This window comes from Leptinotarsa decemlineata, unplaced genomic scaffold, assembly GCF_025532065.1.
Source record: "Leptinotarsa decemlineata unplaced genomic scaffold, Ldec_3_MD MMD2_tig00000882_RagTag_RagTag, whole genome shotgun sequence".
Classification (NCBI taxonomy): Eukaryota; Metazoa; Arthropoda; class Insecta; order Coleoptera; family Chrysomelidae; genus Leptinotarsa; species Leptinotarsa decemlineata.
Window position 1 is genome coordinate 22,061,465 of NW_027412556.1, and position 26,594 is coordinate 22,088,058.

Sequence of the window (26,594 nt, forward strand, 5' to 3'; positions counted from 1 at the left end):
AGCGGCGTCTAAATCGATAAATTTAGAACAATTATTGTAATACGCATGACCTTGATCATAAATGACACATTTTGTTGTATACGTTGCGACAAGAGATTTCACCGATTTAGTGTAAGTTTTTTCCGAAGTTTTCTCATTATGTATAGTTTCCAAAAGACAACATTTCTCAGAAAAACTGAAAACGACTGTAATGTGGGTAATTCAGATTTAGTATTTTTCATTTCCCAATCCCTCCTTGTAATAGGGTCGAGTTTTATTGCAATTAAATGAATAATAATTGTATCCCAATGCTCCGTTGGCAATCCGAGGCTTTTCAAAGCGAGCAAATGCAGCGACATTCCATCTAATAATTGACGCAAAATCGTACACGATTCTTTCTGCACTGACCACGCAGGTAGCTATAGCTACTAAAGTAATCCTATACATGTTCAACTTCATTAGTCAATTTATATGTTCAATTTATTGTTTTTGATTCATTTTTACTGCCCTGAAGAAGCTTACCATTAGAAGCGAAAGCTTGGCAAAGTACAGCGAGGTTGTGATTTTTGTTTTTTTGACTCTTTTACTGTTTTTTTGTTTTTCAAGTAATTTTACTGATATAATATATATATATATATATATATATATATATATATATATATATATATATATATATATATATATATATATATATATATATATATATACTTCAATATTAAATTCTACAAAAAGGATTTAAAGCTTTATATCTTATATTAATTATCTGCGAGCGCTTTCGACAGTTGGTAGTACTGTCATCTTCTGACACTCCTCAAACTGAACTGGTCATCTTGTTGTCTGTCTCTTTATACGGTCAGAGCGTCTTAACTCAGGTATTTCAGGTACTTTAGGTAAATTTGCCTGTATTTGTTGTGCATCAGGTACTCTTCTTCGTGTTACATCTTCTCTAGGAATGTGTATGGTTTTGTTTAATATATTGAATATGAGATCTTGTGACTGTTGAGTTTATGGACGTTCAAGTTTTCCCAAATATCCATGCGGTTTCCCTTGTTGATTTGTTTTATTAGTTTTCAAATTCTCTGGTGGGGGGAAATTATGTTTGTTTTGTATGGCGTGTGTTGCAAGGTTTGATTTATATACTGTTGGATTTGTGTATGCCTTTTTGTGCTCATTGTACCTTTGGATCAGTTTTTTCTTGGTTTGGCCGATATAGAATTCGTTGCAGTCCGAGCATTGAATACTGTATATCCCGTTTTGGTCTTTGTCTTCTTCTTTTTCATAGTTGTTTATTTTTTGTGTTATCTTCGTGTTCGGCTTGTATGTGATGTTGATGTTCAGTGGTTTGAAGATGTTTGTTAGTTTTTTGGTTTGGTGTCCTACGTACGTAAATGCTGTCCATCGTTGTGTTGTTTTGTCTGTTGGGGTGGCTTGATCCTTGTTCTGTATTTTTTGTTCAATTCTGTTTTCTAGTTTATCCATTGTCTTTTGGGTGTATCCGTTTTCGTTCGCTATTTGGTATACGATTTTCCGTTCTTTGTTTCGGGCTTCATTGCTGAGTGGTATCCTTGAAATTCTATATATGAATGCGTTATAGGCAGCCATTTTGTGTGATGGTTCAAACCACTGAACATCAACATCACATACAAGCCGAACACGAAGATAACACAAAAAATAAACAACTATGATAAAGAAGAAGACAAAGACCAAAACGGGATATACAGTATACAATGCTCGGACTGCAACAAATTCTATATCGGCCAAACCAAGAAAAAACTGATCCAAAGGTACAATGAGCACAAAAAGGCATACATAAATCCAACAGTATATAAATCAAACCTTGCAACACACGCCATACAAAACAAACATAATTTCCCCCCACCAGAGAACATAAAACTAATAAAACAAATCAACAAGCGAAACCGCATGGACATTTGAGAAAACTTGAACATCCATAAATTCAACAGTCATAAATCACTTATCGAGGAACAAGTACAAATCAAAACACAACAAGATCTCACATTCAATATATTAAACAAAATCATACACATTCCTAGAGAAGATCTAACACGAAGAAGAGTATCTGATGCAGAACAAATACAGGCAAATTTATCTAAAGTACCTGAAACACCCGAGTTAAGACGCTCTGTCCGTATAAAGAGACAGACAACAAGATGACCAGTTCAGTTTGAGGAGTGCCAGAAGATGACAGTACTACCAACTGTCGAAAGCGCTCGCACATAATTAATAGAAGATATAAAGCTTCAAATTGTTTTTGTGAAATTTAATATTGAAATACCCAAAATAAAGGAAAATTAGTTGCATCAATCATAATATATATATATATATATATATATATATATATATATATATATATATATATATATATATATATATATATATATATATATATATATATATATATATATATATATATATATAGATTGTATATCAAAAACAACTTTGCTGAAAACACTGATTGATTTTCATGTATGTTTGAAATGTTTGTCCTCTGAATAGATAAAATCCCGTCTCCAGAAGGAGAAACAAAGAATTCATGAAGAGAACCTGAGATTGCAGGAACAGTTGAACAATGCCCTCAAAATCCAAGAGAAGCTGAAACAACATACCAGATACATCGGAAAAATTCCAAGCTCAACCAAAACTTATAGCTTCCTATCGCCTCCGTTAGCTCGTCCTTCACCAACACCCCCTGAGTTTCCTCAGACATCATTTGCAGAACCTCCTTCTAACCCTGTTGGTGTTGGATTGCCAATTCAAACCGTGAAAGCTGTTCAAGGTGAGTAAACATATGATACAGTTCATTTGAAGTTTTGCCAAAATATGAATATCAGCCTCTTATTTTTACTCATACTCTCCACTGTCATGATTTTTATTGAATATGATGTAAAACAAATAATCTGAAATATATGATTGAGTTTAATGAATAAAATCTACCAGAGAAACAAACGATTCGCTTTTATGGTCTCGAAAAAATGTTCATTACATACATATATATATATATATATATATATATATATATATATATATATATATATATATATATATATATATATATATATATATATATATATCGAGAGTGGAACTGATGAATAATTTACATTACATTCACACACAATAAATTACTCAAAAGTGTATTGTGGCATTTTCATATTGTTTTATTCGATTGCAGAACGAGTGCACAAACGACAATTTTGCGAGTAAATGAATGAATGGATGATAAATAACTCATCTTTTTAGTTCAATACCTGTTTTTCGGATGAGTTTTTATTTTTTGAACGCCTGACAAAAACCCATATTTAGTTCCCGAAGCTCAAACAAAAAATCCTGGAGAGCGGAACATGTGAGCTGAAACTTATAGCTACTATGTTGTTACTTTTTTTCTTCTAGGAATACTTTCAGAAGAAATTTTCTTGAAATTATTACAAGATATCGTCAATTTCGTAATGGAAAACACAAAGTTGGAAAAGTAGGAAGCATTTGACTTCGAAAGGTTGAATCTCATACCGCTGAGAAGATGAAAGTGACAAAAATGATGAATCAGATTGATGTTTTGTTCTTATTCGCCTACATTATAAGCGTTTAATGTTATTTTTTCGAATAAAATAATTTCCCATTTTCAGATTTTGTGAACTATAGAACCCCACAAAATCTACAACAATCACAAGTACAGCCTATATACCACCACAGTAAGTTACAAGAAAATGCCGTTCAGAATCAGGAAACACCATCTAAGCAAACTGAAATAATGAAATCACCTTCTTTTGATACACGCCAAGGTTTCGAACCGTCAAAGTCAATTGGAATATCAAAGCTATTCCAAACTGCAAAACCTACCGTGACATTCCAGTACCCTGATGATTTGGAGCACTTCGAAACTGTCGATGCTGCAGACTCTACTAAATTTGAACAAACATTCAAGTTGACACCAACGTTTGAGAAACCAGAAAAACATGGCTATGAAGATGAAATCTACAAGGCAGCTTCAATAACTTATGATAAATTCTACAGTCCAATTCTTGAAAAGGTGGATAAAATTTTAAACGAGCTCGAGTTCTTCGAAGAACCCTGCCGAGAGAGGTTGATTTGCAGCATGTATAAGTATCCAGACAAATTTAGTCCCCACAGCAATTTGATATCAGCAGAACTCAGTAGGTGAGTAAAATAATATATCAGTATCACAAGAGTGCTCGTTATCAATTGATGTGTAAGTTTTTTATCGTATTTATTGCATTATGCAGTCATTCTCATCTATGAAAGTAGATGATGAGAGTTCAGTAACTCCAAACTGATTAGTTTGTTATTCTTATATGCCAAAAATTATAGAGAGAAGTAGTGTTGATACCCTAAACCTTTTCTGATAGAAGATGAAGTGATATCATCCAACCTATACGTGGCTTATCAACAAAATTCAATACTGGTCCCACGCAGCATCACCCGATAAGATACAATTACACTTTTTTATTTATCTGAACATCTCGCCCATCAATAGGGGTGTACAATCTAAGTATCAAAAATCGTATCAAGTTCTCAAATGCAAATTATTGATGAATGAGAATAATGAATTCCGTAGCCAAAGACTTTCAAATTAATCAAAAATGAACTTCTTGTCAGTCCCAACATTCCTAGATTATTCCGGGCAAAAATTTCACAAATTATACAAGTAGATGGTTTGATAACTGCGACAGTGCTAAAAAAAATGTACTTGCTGAATAGTTTGCATTTTACAAACTTCACTGTTCAAGAACTCTTTCATCTGGAGAACTGCGTTTATGTAGAATAAAATTCCTTAGATTCCTGTAGCACTTGTGTTTTGTCCTTCAAAATAATTATGAATTGTCTGACGTTTCCAGGTTTATTTGCTAAGCTCTGCATCTTTATACCAGAAGTTTCGTCTGTTCCTACAGCAGACATTATCAAAGGCGATGCGGTAACGATCGAAGCAATCTACCTTGCTGCTATATTCAATCTTTATCGATCATCATTTTGGTTTCCAGAAGCGAATATCAGCAGATAACCTTCTCGTATATAATGAAAATAATAATAATTCGTCTTTATTATCTCCAAGAGTAAATCAAGAAGGCGAATTTCAGTTTATTTTCATCTAAAGGCAATAAAAATCACCTGTTCTGCCACTCAACCTAGTTCTTCCACTTAACCTCCAGAATCACGAAATAAGGAGAGTTTGATATTTTTGCAACCTTCAACCTTGTCTGGTATTTGGTTCAACTAATGACACTTTTATGTGGTTTGTTTGATCGTCTTTGTTCATGGCTCCTCGACTTTCCTGAAAAAAACGTTCCTTATAAGTAGCCATCGATAGTTTTCTTTCAGGTATCTTCATAGCCAAAGCTACTGTCCACCAGACATTCACATTCACTTCAACTCTCGACAAAAAGGTTGAATCCTTCAACATTGTCCGGTATTTGGTTTAACTAATGAAACTTATATGTTAAGGTCATTCATTCAAATCTAATTTATTGGATTTTTTATATATTTCGATTGTGCTCGTCATCCAGAATATAATGGCTAAAACTCCGAAACGATAGAACTTAACGCTATCAAAATACATGATTTCAAATCTGCGAGTTTATCGAAAACTATTGTGGCGCCACAAGATATTTGCAATTGTCGGTTCAACGTCTGTACTATTATGCAGCAACGCAACTGATGTTTGGAATTAAATTGAAGATATGATGGGTTCGGAAATGTTTCATCTGGACAGGCACACCTAATTTATCACAGATGGACTTATTTATGGTTATGCTATATTTCAATAAGTATGAGGACTGATTGCTTCATGAAAATTAATTATTGAAAGCGTTCCTTAAGTCCGATATTGGAATTATTTTTTGCAGCAATGAAACATTAAATTGAAACAATAAGTATGAATACATTCATTTTACTTTCACCTTTTTACTATTACTTTGATATAAATGTGATATATTCACTTCAAAATGATCCTTGCAATTAAATATTTCTTTTAACGGCTCCTTTCTTCGAATAGACATTTTCAAACCTTAAAGAACTTTTTTATTATTGGTATTACTTACAAATTGTGTGATACATTTCGAGTTGAATTAGAATACTAATGTTCATTTCAAGGCATTTTTATTATCCATACATCCACAAAATTGGCAGGTGAATACAAACAATCACGGATCAAGTGAAGTTTCACTCAATAACCAGAAAGGTTAGGAAACTAACCTTTCTGGTTAGTGAGTCCTAGTCGACTCCCCATTTCGTATATCTGGTGACGTCACGTGAATCACTTCTTTGAGACTGGTTTGTGAAGCATTGGATTCAATCAGAGAATTATTTTCGCTGATTTTTTTCAAAATACATGCAGATTTCATTGTCGGACTAGAAAAAATATTAAAAATATTAAAATATTAAATTTTTCATAGTTGATTACCATTGATTAGAATGAGATACAACCTCAATCGTTTATTAAATAATATTCATTATATTCAATCAAATTTATTTCATTACCATCTATATTTGATTTATATTTCACTCGGAAATGAATCTGAAATTCATAATTATTTCAAATGTCTTTTATTACAGTTTGAATCTTCCTCTGCTCGTTTACTAGAGTCTGTTTTCTAACCTGTCTAATAATTCACTTTTTTTCCAGTTACTTTAAAATAACGGCATGCAAGTCAACGTTTTAATGTTATAACATTGTTATCCTTTACAGTTGCAAATTTTAGTTTTGCTCCAGGAACATTTTTTTCTGTTAAAAACATTATTTTTTAATTGTACTTCACCATATGTTTATATGAGGATAAGGCAGTGTTTGTCCCTACCGAGCTACTAGCGCTGCTAGTCAGTGATTTTTCGTACTTCAGGAAAAAAGTTCCTTCTGGACTTCCAAGCGAATATAGAGATGCAATAAGCTGGAATTTGGTATAGTATCGTAGCGGCAAAACTGTAAGTACGCTTCATACTTTCGACTCGCTGAACTTTGTGAAAACCAAGTACAATCACGGATCAACAGGGTGGTCACCCGTATTTTTTACGTTCGTGCGGTTGAACGTCAGGAACGTACTCAAAAACGAAATACTATGGCAAACGTAGTTTTGACTAACGAACAATTCGCGGAACTCATGTCGCGAATATCACTACTGGCGGCCATTTTTCGAAGTGATTATCACGTTTTGACGATTCTAAAGACTCTGACGTGAATGCTTTCATTGATGCCGTTTGTATATATAAAGATTGTGTTCGAGTATCCGACGCAAATGCTCTCAAAGGACTTCCGATGTTATTCGATGGGTTCGCCGCAAAGTGATATCAAGGCGTAAAGACTACAGTACAAACATGAAACGATGCGCTAGCTCTATTGAAAACCACATTCGGTCCACAAAAACCACCATATAGAGTCTATCATGAACTATTCGCAACCGAGCAAGACCTAAATACTCCTACAGACATTTTTATTTGTAAACTGTGTTCAATACTAGCACAGCTTCCTTCTGGAAATCTTACAAAGGAGGTTCAATTGGATATGGTTTATGGGTTATTGAATCGTAGAATCAGAGAGAAAGTTCCACGTGATGAAGTAAAAACTTTTAGTGAACTTTTGACAGACTCAAGGTTGATTGGAGAAACTTTCGACCGTACTGACAAACAAGGTCACGATGAAGGACATTGAAGATACTCAAAGACGCATTCGCTGTCAATACTGTAAAAACAAAGGCCACACAAAAGACGAATGTAGGAAACTTTCAAACAAAAATTCTCAGGACAACAGAAAACCTAAAACATCTGCGCGTGAGCAGAATAATTCTCGGAGTAATATCAGTTCCCCATTATCGTGCTATGGATGCGGTATGATAGGATTCATTCGTACTAATTGCCCTTCATGTAATAATATTGAAACGTCTTCAATGGAATTTTTCAGCATTGACACGCTCATTGCCCCTCGTTCCAGACCAATTATTCATGTAGAAATTTTAGGACATCGCGGTCAAGGTCTCATAGACACAGCGGCAAAACAGAGTGTTGCTGGTAAGGCCTTATATGATATTTTGAAACGCGAAAGCCAATCATTTTCTGAAGAAAATATTTTGGTGAAGTTTGCTGATGGTCAAGGTAAAATGGAGAATATCTTTGTAACCTGTGTTGACGTGAAGGTCAAAGGCAAAACTATACCTACCAAATTCATCATCTTCCCAGATGCGCCTAATAAAACTCTCTTTGGCATAGATTTCATACAGGATGCGGAAGTTATCCTAGATGCTCATAATAAGAAGTGGTACTTTTTTGAAAACCAAATGATTCGCTACGAATTGATGTTCGAATCTGCCACCAATTCTTCCGATCTCGCTTCCTACTCAACTTCCGAAAATGAAAGGGCTGATAACCTGCGTCCGGAAGAAGGAATCATGATCACAGATGATCAACGTTCTCGACTCCAATTCTTTCTGAATCAGCACGAGAATATGTTCAGTCTGGGGGGAGAACCGACTCCCTATGCACAGCACCACATCAACACTGGCGATCACCCTCCGATTGCCTTACCTCCGTATCGAATGTCCCCAGCTAAGAAATCATTACTGAAAACCGAATTGGATCGACTATTAGCGGAAGGCATAATAGAAGAGTGCGAAAGTCCGTGGGCCGCACCGGTAGTACTCGTTCCTAAGAACGATGGTGGAATTCGACTGTGCGTAGACTATCAACGGCTGAATGCCATAACAACAAGTGACTCGTATCCATTTCCGCGAATGGACGACTTACTCCATGCAGCCAAAAGGAACATTTTACATGACCACGATTGACTTGCGATAGGGTTATCATCAAGTAAGAGTTATTGATCGTGACAAAGATATGAATGCTTTCGTTACCCCCTTCGGGACATATCGTTACGTTTTTATGCTGTTCGGTTTGAAAGGAGCTCCCGGAACATTTCAACGATTAATGGACCAGTTTCGACGTAGTCTCGGCAGTGTCATGATTCGCAGTTATTTGGACGATCTAATTGTTCTTTCCAGTACATTTGAAGAATACCTACATGACTTGAAGCTCGTGTTCGATAGACTTCAACAATTTAAACTTCGCGCCAAACGTAAGAAGTGCATGTTCGCGAGTGCCAAAGTAAAATACATTGGACATTACATTACTCCGAATGGTATTTCGGTTGATCCCGAGAAGACTTCGGCGATGAGTGAACGTTTACCACCAGGGAACGTCAAAAAGTGCAATCCTTCCTTCAAACTGCTAGCTGGTATATGCGATTTGTAGAAAACTTGCAGAAGTATCTCGCCCGCTCAGCGATTCAACGAAAAAGAAGGCAGTGTGGCGGTGGACTCCCGAATACCAAACGTCATTTAAAAAACTGAAGCAGTTGCTGGTATCAGCTCCTATACTTAGACAAAGTGACGAGACGAAGCCGCAGAACGAAACTACTCCACGTCAGAGAGGGAAGCCTTAGCTGTGGTGTGGGCCCTAGGAAAATTCAGAGGCTACGTTGAAGGCTCCCCGGTAGTCGTGCAAATCGAGCACCAACCACTACGATGGTTACTCAGTTTGAAATCACCTACTGGTAGGTTAGCACGATGGGCTTTATTGATACAAGGTTACGATATCAAGATAGTGTACTAACCCGGAAAACGGAACGTTTTATCTCGTCCTCCTTGCGACCATGAAGAACAAGTGGCTTGCGAGTTGTGCGAGGTTATTATCGAATTGCCTCATAGGAAGGCGGATGAGATAAGAAACGAACAATTGAAAGATTCTGAACTGGCAAAAATAATCAAAAGTTTCGAAGATCCTTCGGATACAGAATTTGCCAAGTGGACAGATCGAGGTTATATCCTGTCCCAGGGAGTACTATATCACTAGTCTCTAGAAGAAGATGAAGAAGCACCATTGGTAGTACCTATTCATGAAAGAGCCAGAATTCTAAGTGAATATCATGACGCACCAGAAGCCGCTCATCATGGTGTTGAGCGTACTCTCCAACGCATTGCGAAGAGGTATTACTTCATAGTGATGCGCCGATACGTGACCGCCTATGTAAGTAAATGCCTTGATTGTCAGCATTACAAAGCCACAAACCAGAAACCAGGTGGACTTCTACAAACTCCTGTATATGCGCAAAGATTTGAAACCCTAGCAATAGATCTCTTCGGACCGTTACCGGAAGGACCAAGTGGAGAAAGGTGGATATTCATTGTTGAAGACATTTCTACGAAGTGGGTCGAGTTATTTTCCTTGCAACGTGATACTGCAGAGGAATGTGCCCTCACTCTAGTTAATGAAATATTTTTACGATATGGACTTCCTCGAAAAATCATTAGCGACAACGGCGTACAGTTTGTATTCGCTGTTATGCAACAGGTATGCTATACATTGGACATCAAGGAAACATTTACCTCTCTTCATCACCACGACTCGCTATCCTGGTGGGAAGCGATCATCGATCATGGCCTGAGAAGCTTGCAACGACCAGATTTGCCATGAACTCCGTATGGTGTAAAACTACAGGCAAGACTGTTGCCTACTCAACATTTGGGCGCGAGTTACAAACTCCTGAGAACTCCATGATTTCAGGGTCGTTACGGATATCGAGAACTTCATTTCTCAGATAACTCCTTATTTAAAGAAAATTCCAATCACTTGGCAAGAGGTCAAAGCGTTAAATGAAAAAGCCTAAGACCGTCGAAAGGTCTATGTAGATGTCCGAAGAACAGATTTGGATCCTTTCAAGGTTGGTGGCCTAGTGTGGGTGCAGACACACGCGCTCAGCAATGCTGTGATAGGACTCACTGCAAAGTTTCATCCAAAAAGAAATGGACCTTACGAAATACTGAGGCAGGTATCCGCAGTCAGTTATGAGGTTGCCTATCCCGATAACCAAACAACACCGTTGGGAGTTTACCATGTCTCATCTCTCACTCATGCAAAAGCCAGCGAGGTTGAGAAACCCGCACTTGGTTCAAGAAAAAGGGGGAGACCCCCGAAGAAAAAGAAGAATACAGCCAATAGAACTGGTCCCTCCTAGAGGCGAGTTTGAGACCAGGGGGGGAGACTGTAACAAATCCCTTTTACCCATCTTTGGGCCGGCCCTGCCGTGTCCTAGCAGGTGGCTGCCACTTCCAAAACACCAGACATGAGGATCTATCGAAGGACAGTTAGTTAGTTACAGTTGACACACTTACGGCCTACAAATTGTCTCCGCGTTGTGAAATAATTTCAATGTATTGTTGTGTTATCATGAACCAAAAATTCATTCAATTAAATATCTTCCTTTCTCAATGTTTCTGTGAACTTTCTATATATACCCTTTTATACCCTATTGTTTATTCAATTACCGAGATATCTTTTTTATTTTGTGGTAATTCATGATCATGTTATATCGGGAGTTTTTGGGTGAGATAGGACAGGTAGTTAAACGAACCAGGGTGCCAACTTTGAAATTCAACACTGAAGATTATAGGGGTTGTTGAACTTATGAATTGAGGCCTACAAAAATTGAGTTGCTCATTTAGGGGTATAAATTTGTGGTATTTAGTTAATAACAATGATAATACGTATAATAAGGCATTTGATACAATATCGCATGATTGCATTTGCTCAGATGCCCGGTACCCGACAAAATAGTAAGATGCATTGAACAAAGGATACCACTCTGGCGAACTCGCTTCATAACATCTGGTCAAGCCAGAGTCCAAACAGGGTGGGCCACTTTCAGAAGGGGTGTATTTCAGGGCGATTCCCTCAGTCCCCTTTTCTTCTGCATTCCTCTATTGCCATTATCCGTTGCGCTCAGAAATGCTCGAGGGTATATAACTGTGGCATCCCCGGAAACCGGAGGCACAAGGTCACCCATTTGTTTTATATGGATGATCTTGAACTTTATGCCTCTGGAGAGAAGGATATCCATCAGTCCTTGAGGGTGGTGGAAGAGTACATGCTATCGGTATGCAATTCGGGATAGACAAATGTGCAATGGTCCATCTCAGAAGAGGACGATGCGGGGACTACGGAGAGGATGAGCAGCTCGTAGATGGAAGCATCCTACACCATCTGGGTACCGAAGAGACGTATAACTTACGTATTACCTTGGGGTGGAACAACGCCACTCACAAGAGGTACCAGCAGTGTCGAACTCTATCCGAGACGAGTATCAGCACAAACTTCAACAGATCTGGTCATCGGAACTGCCGAGGAAGAACAAAGTTTCTGCAACAAATATGCTTGCCGTTCCAATCTCACTCAACTGGTTTGGATTAGTGAAGTAGACTCGGGAGGAGCTGTATCAACTCGACGTAAAGACCCGAAAAATGATGCATGCATGGTACTGGATATAGCCTGTAAACATTGAAGACTTTGGCTTATCAAAACGCCTGACTTTTGCTTTCCTTAATTCGAGTGGGCTGAAGTCGGAAACTGAGGGGTTCATCATGGCTTGCCAGGATGGTGTCTTCAACACCTTAGTTTACCGCAGTCGCGTGATGGGTATAGAGGTTCCTGATATAAGGTGCAGGGCCTGCCGTGAGGCGCCCGAGACCCTAATGCACTTGCTATCAGCATGTCCAGCTTAGTCTCAGCCTATATCCATCAACATAACGCGGCCTTCAGAGTGCTTTACCATCTACGGCACTCTTACGGTATTGACGAGGCACCGGTGTTGCCCTACGCTCCGGGGGATATTGAATTCGTTGAATGAGAAGTGCCGAATTTATCGGAACTATTCGTTCCCCACCCCCAGGCTAATGAGCCTGATGTAGTCCTTCTCGACCACCAGAGCAAGACAATATTTGTCGGGAAGTTTTCAGCTCCTGGCGAGACGAATATCGTCCGAAAAGAGGAGAAAAAACAGATAAAATATCGAGATTTTCTCTTGGAACTCCGCAGACTCTATCCAGGCCACTCTTGTTACGGGGGCAATTCCAATATTAACCTTCATCTACAATGAGATGAAAATGATTCTATAAATATCTGACATTATGCTGCATTATTGTTTCTTGACCAAAACCAGCCTGCTCACTCAGTTGTGGCGTGGGAACTCAAAAGAAAAGAAATGTTATATAAAATAAAGGGGCGCCACTCGTTTAATACGGTTTTGTGTCGCCAAGAAACTTACTTAAACGGAAAAGAAATATAATCGACAATTATAAATAACAACCGATCATAAATAATCAACCCTTAATGTCCAATAAAAAGAATTGATTTACTAGATATCCCTTACCCAATACAAGTTGATAACTATGGTTGATAACTGACAACATATCGTTCATATATGAATCTCCAAATATAGCTATAATTGGCTCACAAAATAAAACTATTATTATTATGACATAAGAAAATATGGTCTCATATATTCAGGTGATAATAAAATGTTTATAATTAAGGAAGAGCCTGCACTGGTATATCTTGGTTTTTGCAGTATCGTAGCAGCAATCCCAGCGGTAGAAATTATAGATTAACAATGAAGAAATACTCGCTTACCGGACGTATCCTTCTTGCAATATTGTCTGAAAAAAATAGACCAAATAGTTCTCACGAATACCGATCCTACGACAATATTTCGGATCTTAGCTTGGCGGGACTTGAGGACTTTTCCTATTTCACCCAGACAATCTATCGTAGAGCAATAAATCGAAAGTGATCTGTGGTGCATTCAAGGAAATGAAAAATCCAAAACTGGAACCCTCAATATTAGAGGGTTCATTTACTCAATAGTAGGTTTCCAAAAGAAAATGATAAGACACTAAATTTCCTTCAGTAGAGTTCAGTGCATAAATCCATAGAAGCAGAAGATTTCAGGATTGGTATCAATTGGAGCATCAAACTAATTCCTATATGATGATTTATATCTGCAATAATCCTCAAAACGACAAAACTTTATAACAATACCAAGTCGCTGATCTCCAGTACACTCGCTTACTGACTGAATGTCCTATTTTCACCGTGCACCGAGAATTCCAAAATTCGAGGGACGAATGATCAACAAACCTATTTGAAAAAAACTTATTATTTGCTGAAAGGATTCGAGGAAACGAGAGACGACACTTGACCGTTTCTGTCTTTGTTGAATTCGCACCTTTCATTCGAAGGAATATTGTTCAATACATACCTGTACGGTATAGAGTTGTCTTATGTCCATTACTTTTGTTTCAGAGTAAAAGGAATCACTAGAATATCTTAGATCTTTCAGTAGAATCACTTTGAGTAATTCATTTGCTAATTTCTATGGCTTCCAACAAATTTTTTTTCCTTCGTTACATATGTATAGGATTTCAAGGTTATCTTTACTTATTTTGTTTTTTGATTCTTGAAGATGTTAATACATTGTAGATTTTTTGTAGAAACCGACGTGTTCACGGAGTCTTACGTCAAAATTTCTACCGTTTGGCCTGTAAATAGGTACTGCAGAGCATTCACCACACAATTCTATGTATATCTGATATTTTCATTCTATCTCGTTTGGGTTTGGCATTAAACAGAGTTCTGCCTAAATTATTATTACTTATGAAAGCTGTTGCTATTTTGTATTTAGAGAAGTAATTTTGAATATTTTCTGAAAGTTTACCTGAGTAGTTGATGCTACTTTACTGACATATATTGTGTTTGCTGCAGTTTGGGTATAATTTACTTATAAATGTTTCATAAGTTTTAGGCAATATTATCTTTTCTATTAGAGAAACTGGTATAGTCGAAGGAACCGATATAGTAATTCTTAAAGCTATCGACGAACTCAAAGGCCAAAAAAAAACAATACAAAGAAATAATGCCGCTACGAATTAGTTCACGTGGACTGAAGAATTGGCGGTGTATATTGAATAATTTTCACTAACCGAGTTTTATGATTGGCTGAAGAGTCATTAAAGTGAATTTGAAGGTATGTTACGGTGACCAATAGAATGTAGCAGTGAGTACCGCCGTTCGTTGTGTCTGAATGTTCAATTCAGCAACTGATCGCGATTTGAGTGTTGAAATTCGATATTGGTGAAGTTATAATTACTCAAAATGTTTGTTATTTGTTTAAAGTGTGGCGTCCTTGAACAAGTACTAATAGTAATAACGAGTGTGATAACAACGCAGGCTTCTTTCATGTGTAGTGATTCCAATAGCGCTGGTGAATGATATGAAATCTAGAAAGGTGTATGCAGATTTCATATCATTTCTAGAAACATGTAGATTCGTTTTCCGATGGCATTTCAGGTTAGCTTCCCAAATGTCTGCTACCGCAGTTGTCGGTTGATTGGTCAAACCACCAACACTGACATAAAAACTTGGCAAGTTGACTTGGGTGTTACACCAATAGGTGGTTCCACTTATGTTTCGCTTGCGTTTTCGCAGCTATTTTTATCAAGTACTTTCTTGGTTTTTCTCATTTTGTCTTTCCACTGAGTTGCAGGCTCTGAGACTGGTCGAAAATACCATCGCGGAGCTGAATAGGAACAAAAAAGTTCATCTAGTCCTACTAGACATTTATATATATATATATATATATATATATATATATATATATATATATATATATATATATATATATATATATATGAAATCTAGAAAGGTTAATGCAGTTAAGCTGCTGAAAAATAATTCCATGAAAATCAACAAATAAATAGATAGTACTTTTTGATCATTCCCATTTTGATTTCAATTTAAGAGCCACCGGTAGACAGCTGTTTCAGCCTATTGGGCATCATCAGTACCGGGCGGGCGGTCCTCGATTGAAGACAAAATGAGAAAAACCAAGGAAGTACTTGATAAAAATAGCTGCGTAAACGCAAGCGAAACATAAGTGGAACCACCTATTATACAGTGTGTCCAAGATAAGGATCCTAAGCATGGGAATCTCAGTACCTGTTGGAGATGCAGCTTAGGTTAAATTAGGAAAAAGTTGTGTTCTTTAAAGCTCATTTACATGCCGTTTAGAAACTTGAAAAATTTTCATGGCCTGCTGAGATATTTGGGAAAAACGAGAATTTGACAATATCAATTTTATTTTTTTCTGACTTTATTTGAAAAGATATCAAAAAACGAATAACACTTTTCCATTGGCACTTTTAAGGTACTACACGATGGTATTTTTAGATTTTATATCCGACGTTTCGTTTTCAAGAAACCATCATCAACTTTATTTTTTTATATGACCCAAAACAAAAGTACACCCTGTATCTGATTCCATTTTTCATTACGAATTCAACGATGTATCACATGCCATTGTTCTCTTTTCAGTTTAAAGGAAAATTACATTTTTTCTATTTTAAAAAAAATCTTCAAGTAGACGTTGCAAACAAATGCTTTGACGTAAATACCTGTCACCGAGCCTGTCAAATATTATTTAATTACACGATAAAATAGTAATTGTCGTTGTTGTTAGCCTGTTTGTCGAGTTGTTGTTTTTAGAGTTATTGTTACTGTTGTCGTTATTATTGTTTATTGTTGAATAGATAATATTGTGTTATTATCGTCGAATATGCCGGGTGAGCATTATAGCCATGAAGAAAAGTTTGACATGCTAACGTGCTAGATTTTGTGCCACAAAAATACTGTAAATACAGCAGCAATGTATCTTAATACATATCCAGAAAGAAAGCAGCCATGTAAGTCCATTTTCTTAGAGCTGGCTCGAAATTTAAAAGAATATGGTTCATTTAAAAAGCCTGTTTTATCTCGAAAAAAGGAATCTTCAGAAGAAGCCCAAATTAATCTTTTACAAGCAGTTGTTGAGAACCCTGAAATATCAACTAGGCAAATCGAAAATAATGTAGGAGTAGCCAAATCCACAGCTCAATTTATTTTGCGTAAAAATAGATATCACCCCTATAAATTTAGGATTTGCCAAGGACTTAAACCAGGGGATTTCGAACGGCGCCGAAATTTTTGCGAATGGTATACACGCGCGTGTGAAGAAGATTATAATTTCCCTTCAAAAATAATATGGTCCGACGAAAGTATGGTCACTAATAATGGTATCTTCAACCGCCGCAATACGCATTACTGGGCTCAGCAAAATCCGCGTGTTAAGAAAATATAAAGACATCAAGAACGTTTTGGGTTTAATATGTGGTGTGCAATTTTAGGAACTAAAATACTAGGTCCGTTTTTTTACTATAATTCTTTGACCGCCGAACGATACCATCATTTATTGCAAAACTATGTAGAAGACTGTTTAGATAATTTACCTCTGGCACAGGTCAATAACTGTTGGTTTCAACAAGACGGTGCTCCTGCACATAATTCTAGACAAGTTCGAGAGTATCTTTCGCAGCGATTTCCTGGAAGGTGGATTGGAACCTTTAGTGAAGTGTCTTGGCCAGCGCGATCCCCTGACTTAACTCCTCTGGACTTCATATGGGGTTTTGTTAAAAACCGGGTTCACCAACATTCTTTTGAAACTGAACAGCAGTTACGAGAATGTGTAACTGTCGCATTTAACAGTATTACACCAGATATGTTACGTGATGTTTTAAGTTCTACAGTTAGAAGATCATACTTATGTTTGGAAAATAACGGAAACCTGTTTGAAATAAATAAAAATAAAAAATGCGTTAATTTCTTTGTTGTTTTCATTACTTTAAAAAAACCATTATTAACCTACTTAAAAATACATTTTAAAAATAGAAAAAATGCAATTTTCCCTTAAACTAAAAAGAAAACAATGGCATGTGTTACATCGTTGAATTTGTAATAAAAAATGGAATCAGATACAGGGTGTACTTTTTTTTCGGGCTATTTAAAAAAAATAAGTTGATGATGATTTTTTGAAAATGAAACGTCGGATATAAAAACTAAAAATACCATCGTGTAGTACCTTGAAAGTGCCAATGAAAAAGTGTTATTCGTTTTTTGATATCTTTTCAAATAAAGTCAGAAAAAAATAAAATTGATATTGTCAAATTCTCGTTTTTCCCAAATATCTCAGCAGGCCATGAAATTTCTTTAAGTGTCTGAACGGCATGTAAATAAGCTTTAAAGAACACAACTTTTTCCTAATTTAACCTAAGCTGTATCTCCAACAGGTACTGAGATTCCCATGCTTAGGATCCTTATCTTGGACACACTGTATAATAGGTGGTTCCACTTATGTTTCGTCGATAGGAGAATTATTGATGGCAATAATTCTCCTATTGACGACGAAATCAAAAGACATCTGATTCCAAGAGAGAAATCATCCAAGTGCCCTAAACTTTATGGACTCCCAAAGTCCACAAGGAAGGGGCACCACTCAGGCCAATCGTGAGCTCGGTAGGTTCACCAGTGCATCAATTAGCAAAACACGTTGCTCATGTACTTCAACCACATGCGGAAAAGGTCGATTCATATGTGCGCAATGCCGACCACCTCATAGACATATTGAAAACACAAACCGTTAGTCCTGACGACATCCTTATCAGCTTTGATGTAACCTCGTTATTTACCCAGGTACCCACCGGAGAGGCACTAGAAATAATCAAAAAGGAAATACAAACCGGAAGAGCATATCATCACCTTGGTGGAACATTGCATCAAAAACACTTACTTCATCTATAACGACCAACGATACAGACAAATTGAAGGGGCACCAATGGGCTCGCCACTATCACCCGTTGTTGCCAATCTCTTTATGGAAGAAATCGAAACCGAAGCAATAGCAACGTCACACTTGAAACCTAAACTCTGGCTGAGGTATGTCGATGACATCTTCGTGATTTGGTCTCATGGACACCAGGAACTTTCCAAGTTTTTTAATCACTTGAATGAAATCCATCCACGCATTAAATTTACGAAAGAAGTTGAAGAAGGCAACCAGCTCGCATTTCTCGATGTACTGATTATGAAAAAGCCGGACGGAACATTAGGTCACACGGTATATCGAAAGCCAACACACACGAACAGGTACCTGAACGCAAATTCACACCACCACCCAAAACAAATTCACGCGGTGGCAAAAACACTCATTACACGTTCGAGGAGGCTGGCAGACAACGATCACAGACAACAAGAGTTGAACACCATCGAAACAACTCTACAAATGAATAACTACTCAGAAAGAAGTATAAAAGCGGCTGCCAAGACCACACGGAAACAACAAAAAACGCGAGATACACCGGTCATAACAACCACACTACCATATATTGCAGGAACAACAGATAAAATCAGCAGAATTCTTCACCGACATAACATATCAACTTCGTTCGTACCAGAACGGACAATAAGGTCCATGCTTCGTAATCCCAAGGATCAGATACCACTGGAATCACAAGGAGTGTATGAAGTACCATGCCATGATTGTGACAGGACTTACATCGGCTAGACCAACAGACGAATCAACATTCGCAAAGATGAACACAAACTAGCAGTGAAGGGAAAAGTCACCACGTCTTCTCTCTTCCAACACGTACTTCAAACAGGACATAACATCAATTTCGATAACACAAAAAATGCTAGCAAGCAACGAAAACTTTTACACACGAACAATCAGAGAGGCTATCGAAATTGAAAAACGACCTAATAATATGAACAAGAGGGATGATGCGCAAAGATTACCATCAACATGGAGATCCGTTTTATCGCTTCGCACAAGCAATCAGACGGCTCAACTCCAGAGGCAAAACTCGGTACATGACAATACAGGTACAATAACAGAGACAGGAGAGGCAGCTCAGGTAATGAGACCAAAACAGGTAGTCGAGCAAACACAGGTAGTGGCAGCAACGCAGGTAAAGGGAAACATCCATCCCTATAAATTGAGACACAGAGTTCGAATTAATCAGTCTAGTTGAAAAAAAACAGACATCACCAGAAGATGGCAAATGAGACTTTGCCGAAACGTTGTGAAAATAATCCTTATGGGGAGAAAATACACAGAACACGGAGCGAAACCCGAGAAAACAGCTCATATATATATATATATATATATATATATATATATATATATATATATATATATATATATATATATATATATATATATATATATATATATATATATATATATGACTATTTACTGCAATTTGCTTGATTAATTTTCGTTCATTTTGTAAATTCTCTCCAGGTAAAGAGATTGCGATAGCTCTGTGTACCATTGACCTGTTGGAAATCAACAAAAGATACCAGAAATATATACTCCTTAATGAGCAACTCGATTCATGTAGGTCTCCACTCTTGAATTTAGAAGTTAAACAACACCTATATTCTTCAGTATTGAATTTTAAAGTTGGCACCCTGGTTTGTTTAACTAGCTGTCCTATCTTATCTATAAACTCCCGATATAACTAAGTTTTTCAAATTTCACATTATAGTTTTAAACTTGATAATGCGATAAAACCCGAAACTGGTCGGATAAATACATTTGACTAGTGATAATAATTAGACAAAAGTTTTTAATCATTCCATCAAAGTGACCAAGAGATCTCCATAACACTTATTTGATCAAAACAAACGATTGGGTTTAACTCATTCAATTATGCAGATGATGATTGCCTTCACCTTGACCTTTTGTCGAAAAAATAAAACCAATAACTTTTATTTGGGTCATCATATGTCGGTAACGTAAAAGTGAATGACCCTTGGAATGAAATTATGTAGAGGAAAGAAGTTGATTGGACATTAGGTTCAACGATTCGTTGTCGTTAGCAACTGCATTCTGAACTAGAAACGGCTACCAAAATTTCGTGTTGGGAATTTCTAAATGCAAAATTTACACTATTGTTGAGTATTTGTTTTCACGGTTACTTTCTTCTCCAAAGCCTTCATATATGGGTTCAAAATGGGTTCAACCGTTCATCAGTGCTTTCTTCCGTAAAAGCGGGGTCATAGTCGACAAATGACATTGAAATTATTTTTAATATTTGCTGAATCGAAAATTAATGAATATAAAAAAAAATGTGATTGATTGCCAACTATCTGTTTGTCTATGCGTGTGCACTAATTTAGAAAACGGCTTGACTGATTTCGCAACACTGAACACTAAATGTATTTGATTTATTTGAATCGATTCATGAAGAAATAAGTTATATCAATTGAAGGAATAACGTCAGATTTTTGTTGGAAAACATAATGAAAAAATACTGTTCATATGGTTAGGCTAAAACTTTGGTTAACTTTATTCATCAGTCCACCTGATGAAGCTACTGTGTAGTGAATCGCGTCTTGAATAAAATATCGTTTTTGGTATTATTAATTTACTTCAAGTAACGTGTCACTATATTTATAGTTTGTGAAACCATATTCTGATGATAGATAAGAACTTTTTGCCATTAACAAATCTGGAAAAACCCAAAAACTGGAGTTCTTCACAAAATATATTCTATTGTGAAAGTTTATAATTTATTTTAATTTCATTGAAATTAGATATCATTGAAAATTTTAACAGGAATACACACCAATTCAACCAATAACGTCAAACATTTTTTGGAAAAAATACTATGGAAATACTGGTCAGTTGATTTGACTGCAACTTCGAGTGACTATATTTATTTGTGAAACAAATTACATGAGAACATTTTGCTGTAAGGAAATCTGGAAAGATCCGAATAACTTCAAATATTTTGCTTGAAATCGATTGAGTGTCATCAATTAACCTTTTTCTAACTCATTCACCGTATATCAAAGCAAGTGGTCACAATAATGTATGTTATTTAATGATAGTACATAAACGACAAAGTACAATATTCCTCCTTCCCAACTACCTGAACCCTAGGTTCTGGTAAGTGTCTGCCAAAAAACAACTACTTTAACTACGCTAGATATTGAATTATATACCACAGATATTTATGCAAGATCCTCACAGAGGTTACTTCCGTTCATTATCGTTCTCGTTCATCCAGCACAGGACCATGCTGAAATTATTTGAGTAGATCACCTGTAGACCGTTTTCGAAGTATATGTCATTTCAATTCGACTTCTTTTATATTTTGAATCTCAGCATCTCGATATCTCCTCGAAAATCCGCTTCTAGTGGGAAGCTTCTTCAGGGCCTTAACTCCATTAATGTTTAACTTTTTTCGTCGATTTATATGTTCAATCAATTGTTTTTTACTCATTTTTACTGTAAGTATGATTTGTAATTTTATTCATTGGCACAAAAAAAACACAACACAATAAATTATATATATATATATATATATATATATATATATAAAATATCTATCTATATATATATATATATATATATATATATATATATATATATATATGGAACCAACAAATAATGGGGCTAAGCAGCAAATGAAAGAGTACTCTTTAAAGTTTGTCCAAGCTTTCGGAAATTTAATAAATTGTTTCCATCATCAGGGATGAACTTTTTGAGGATGTTTCATACGATGGTTATGTAAAATATTGGACACAACATGATGGATGAACATTGATACAATACATTTATAATAATGTATAATCTTTTCACAATATTAAAATCACTTATTTCACTTTTCAGGGATTCTGAGGAACTTCAAAAACCCACTTCAACCAATGCCGCTGTGATAAGGTTCTACAGATATGTTCAAGCTGCCAGAGATGGTCAAGACAAGAGGGACTGTATACGACTGTATCCATCATGCGTTATCAATACGGAATCATAGAATTTCCAAAGAACGATATTTTTGTAGAATATCAAAATGGCCATATATTAACTCACTCATTTTAGAACATATGTAGTCTATCAAAATACCTAAACTATTGGTCACTCAGCTATAGAAAGTGAATCTTTCGCACATTTCTAACTTATTTTCACCACATGAAATGACTTCTTGAGAAAATAGTTCAATCCCTCAATAACATGTAGTTTATAAAAATCCTTGAACAAATGAAAATGGCTGCGGTTGACTTTTCACAGTCTTTTTCTATTTACAGATAAGATTATGTATAATTTTGACCGTTTTGACTTCTGTCACAGAAAAGGTACACATAATTCAGTACACATCATGTTTTCTGTGTAAATTTAGTTTACTGCAAATATATTGCACTTGTATGAGCATTTCCAGTAATAGTAATCACATACAATTCTAATATGAAACATTGAATGAAGTGGAAAAAACATGCAATTTTTTTTGCCTTGGTTCTTGTGAGGAGAGTACTCAGTATTGTTCTTAAAGTGCCATGTTTCAAAATTAGGCTATTTTTTCAGATAGTGCTGAGTTTATTGTAAACTCAGAAAATGAGATTTTTATTTTCTACCAATCTTTCTATCCACCATATTCTTTTTTTCAGAAGTTTAAATTGTATAGTGATTTCATAGGTTGTCGGTTATTGTATATGGGCACATTCTCCATTCATCTTGATTTTTCAGATCGTGAAATTTTTGATCACCAGAAAATATTCAAAGTTTCCAAGAAAAAAAAAGGAGGGAGATCTGATTGTCCTCTTTATCAAAACAATAATTCCAATATTGAATCCCTTAATGATATTATTTCATAAATTCTCGAAATAGTCAAGATAATCAAATAAGACTAGACAAATTCTACTTTCATTGACGAATTTTCTGTTTTTCCATGGGTTAAGGGTTTCTAAGAGTCCAGTTCTTTTTCTCTGTTGGTTTTTTTCTCTACAGTGTTTGTTAGTTACAAGTCAGTGTTTTTTCAATCATATTTACTAGATGATCTTCATATTCCTTCTGATTTCGGAATTGTACATGATATAGTGTTTGATTTTTTGGTTTATTACAAGACTTCATTTGTATGTCTGATAAAATGTGAATACAAATAGTTATATTTGTATTTTTATATTTATATATTTTATATTTTTATATATATTCAATGTGAAATCATGCCAAGGAATTTGAGATAACATAAAATATTTATTTGTTATTCACTCATTGATATATTATTAATTTATTTATGTATTTATTGAATGTAAATAGAAATTACTCAGTAGAATATAAATATTGTGATGTTATAGTTGATTTTTTGTCAAACTATTTATGGAATAGGTACGTAAGATTGTATTTTCCGTAAAGCACAATCTGCTCTATTTAGAAGAAAATATGAAATAATGGAAAAAAACATGAGGTAATTCGAAGTGGACAACATGGTAGACATGTAAAATTTTCATGCATTATTCAAATATTCCTCAGGGGATGTCATCGAGTTATTTGATATCCACGGGGTTGATGAAATATTGCTTGTTCTAATTATTGTACAGACAGTTTGAAGTTAGAATTCATATATGAATTGTTCTCATAGAGGAAAACTACAAAAGTAAGCTCAAGGAATGTTGAATGATGTGTGATTTGGTGATTGATGACTACAAGAAACAAGCATGAAGGATTTCTATTTTTCTGATCACTTCTTTATATCATTTATATGATATAACACTGGTAACGTTGGTACGTTAATATGTCCTTGCATAAAACTCCGCTGATTTTCAGATTGAAATTTATTCAATATACTTTTCAATTCGTGTGCATAGATAAAATATTAAATTTTCCAATACTGAAGGGCGAATATTCACTTGTAAATAAAACATTCAAATATCGTAAAAGACACGCCACTTGAAAATTTCATAGAGCTCCAATATCGATTTGACTAGAGACTTGTGAATAGGGGGTACTGAATTTTATTGTCAAGATGTTATATAAAGACGATACGTAGTTTTATCTTCGCTTATAGCAAAATCATCATACTAAATTTTTGAAGTAAAACTTCTTTACGAGCGCTTGACTTGGGAAGTAAGCTTGTGAATGCGTGACGAAAGCATTACGAAACTGTGATCAGGCGAGATGAACGGAAGTTGAGAGGGAAGTATAAGTAAGTGAAGATAGAAAGAGAGAGAGATACGTTTCGTATTGATGTAGGGGCAAGGGGGAGAGGTGCAAAGGCGCATTTACGGTCGGGTTGTCTATGAAGAATTGGGAAAAAACTATCATATGTTGCCACTAGTTTCAGCAGGAAATTTCAATACTGATTTTCCTTTCGAATATGAACAACTCTAGGTGAACTTTCAACAAGATGAATAGAAGTACAAATGGATAATTACCGAAATGAGTTTGCTACAAGACATGAAATATAACTTTCGGATGTCAAAGTCCTTTTTTAAAAATCAATTTTATTAACAAAAATAGATGTTGACAGTGTGAGAGCAAAATTATAACTGAATTACAAAAGTATTCTTCCCATGAAGATAAGAATGCTTGCACATCAGTTTCCCAGAATCGCGAGATTCTGCTTCAGCATGGTCAGCGGTTCACAAGGGAACGGGCGATATAATTCCTCTCCCCGAAGATTCAACGTAGGAGGGTCAGCGAGGAAGTTGAACCCTAGACATCTCGATATCTTGACTTGGTTCGGATGGTCCATTGGTTTTGCACCCTCTGAAGCCAATCTTCTTGTGCACTAGGTACAAACAAATTGATACTAGGACCAAGTAGATAAACATCGTCCAAAAACTTGGGATATGTGCTACGTCTTTGAAAGATATAATCGGTTCGTTTTCCATTATTGCTGTTTTTATTGAATGAAGTTCGTCCAGGTTTAGGTCATCAAGTTGGATCCCTATTAATTTGGGTGGCTCTGGCTTCTCTTCGTCCAAGTCTGGTAAGATGATTGGTTCACTATTGGTAACTTGATGATCGTTGGTTATGATTTGGTTGCCACAGGATAACTGGCATCCAATTGGAATATCGAATAGGTAACTTTCAGGTAGTTGGTTCTCGATTTTGTTCTGGTTCTGGCACTTGAGTTTGGTAGTTTGTTGAGCCGGTAGGAGGACAACCCATTTGTTTGAGTTGTCTAGTTGTCTGATGGCTGCTTACAAGTGGAGGTGTTCTGGACATTGAGTAGCTGGATTTCGCATGGATTGTTTTCTGTCAGCTCTCTGATGTTGGTGGATGGGCAGATATAGGTTCGATGGGAGATCTCCAAACAAGGATCGCTCAAGAATGCATACAAATTTTCGTTTTTTGACAAATATTTGTTTTGAGGTATAACAGCCTCAAACTGACCCTTAGTTAATATCGGAATAGAAAATAGGTGATAGTAATCGAAATTTGATGGATGGGTAATTGGAATATGCAAGATATAGGTTATTCTGAAATTTGCTATATAGCTTTTGAGGCTAATAATTTTTTCATAAAGCAAAGTATTCTCGAAACTTATTTCGATTGGTAGTTGGTCTTTCTCAACAATTTTATTCAATTTTTGCAGTTCTTTGAACAAATCTTTTGTTTTTATAATACCAGGATGAAGAATGTTCGGTCTGGAAAATTGTATTGAGTTTTCAACATCTTGCAAAATTGAATTTATGATTTCAAATGTATTGATTATCTGATTCAAGATGTCTTTAATAAACATGGAGTTTTCTTTATACGTTTGATTTTCAACAATTTTTACTATTTGATTAATTTTTGATTCCAAAAGCCTTTCGTTATGTTTCACTTGCTGAACTGTACTATTGAACTGATCAATTAATGAGATTGAGAGTGAGTTTTGCTTCTTGATATTCGTTACTAGATTATTTTGATTATCTTGTAATTCTTTGATCAGACGGTCATATTTTTCACCATCGTTGGAATCTAAATTTCCTGTGATCGACTTGAAAATGGATCCAATTCCGTTTATAAGACCGCGCTTTGTTCTGAGTGGATGTGATAAAATATTGTTGAGTCTATCAGTCACCTCCTTTTCTGAAAATTCTAATATTTTTAAATAGTTAGATGT

The 26,594-nt window shown here is 35.8% G+C and overlaps 1 protein-coding gene across 1 annotated transcript in view; it reads left to right on the forward strand.

Annotated features, from left to right (window-relative positions):
* The window catches only part of LOC111514352 (uncharacterized), an 81,187-nt gene extending 57,352 nt beyond the window's left edge, over positions 1-23,835 (forward strand). The window contains exons 4-6 of the mRNA XM_074175221.1: positions 2,497-2,776; positions 3,621-4,152; positions 22,379-23,835. Coding sequence (XP_074031322.1) covers positions 2,497-2,776; positions 3,621-4,152; positions 22,379-22,523 — 957 coding nt within the window. The 3' untranslated portion in view covers positions 22,524-23,835. The remainder of the gene's footprint in view (positions 1-2,496; positions 2,777-3,620; positions 4,153-22,378) is intronic.
* The last annotated feature ends 2,759 nt before the right edge of the window (positions 23,836-26,594 follow it).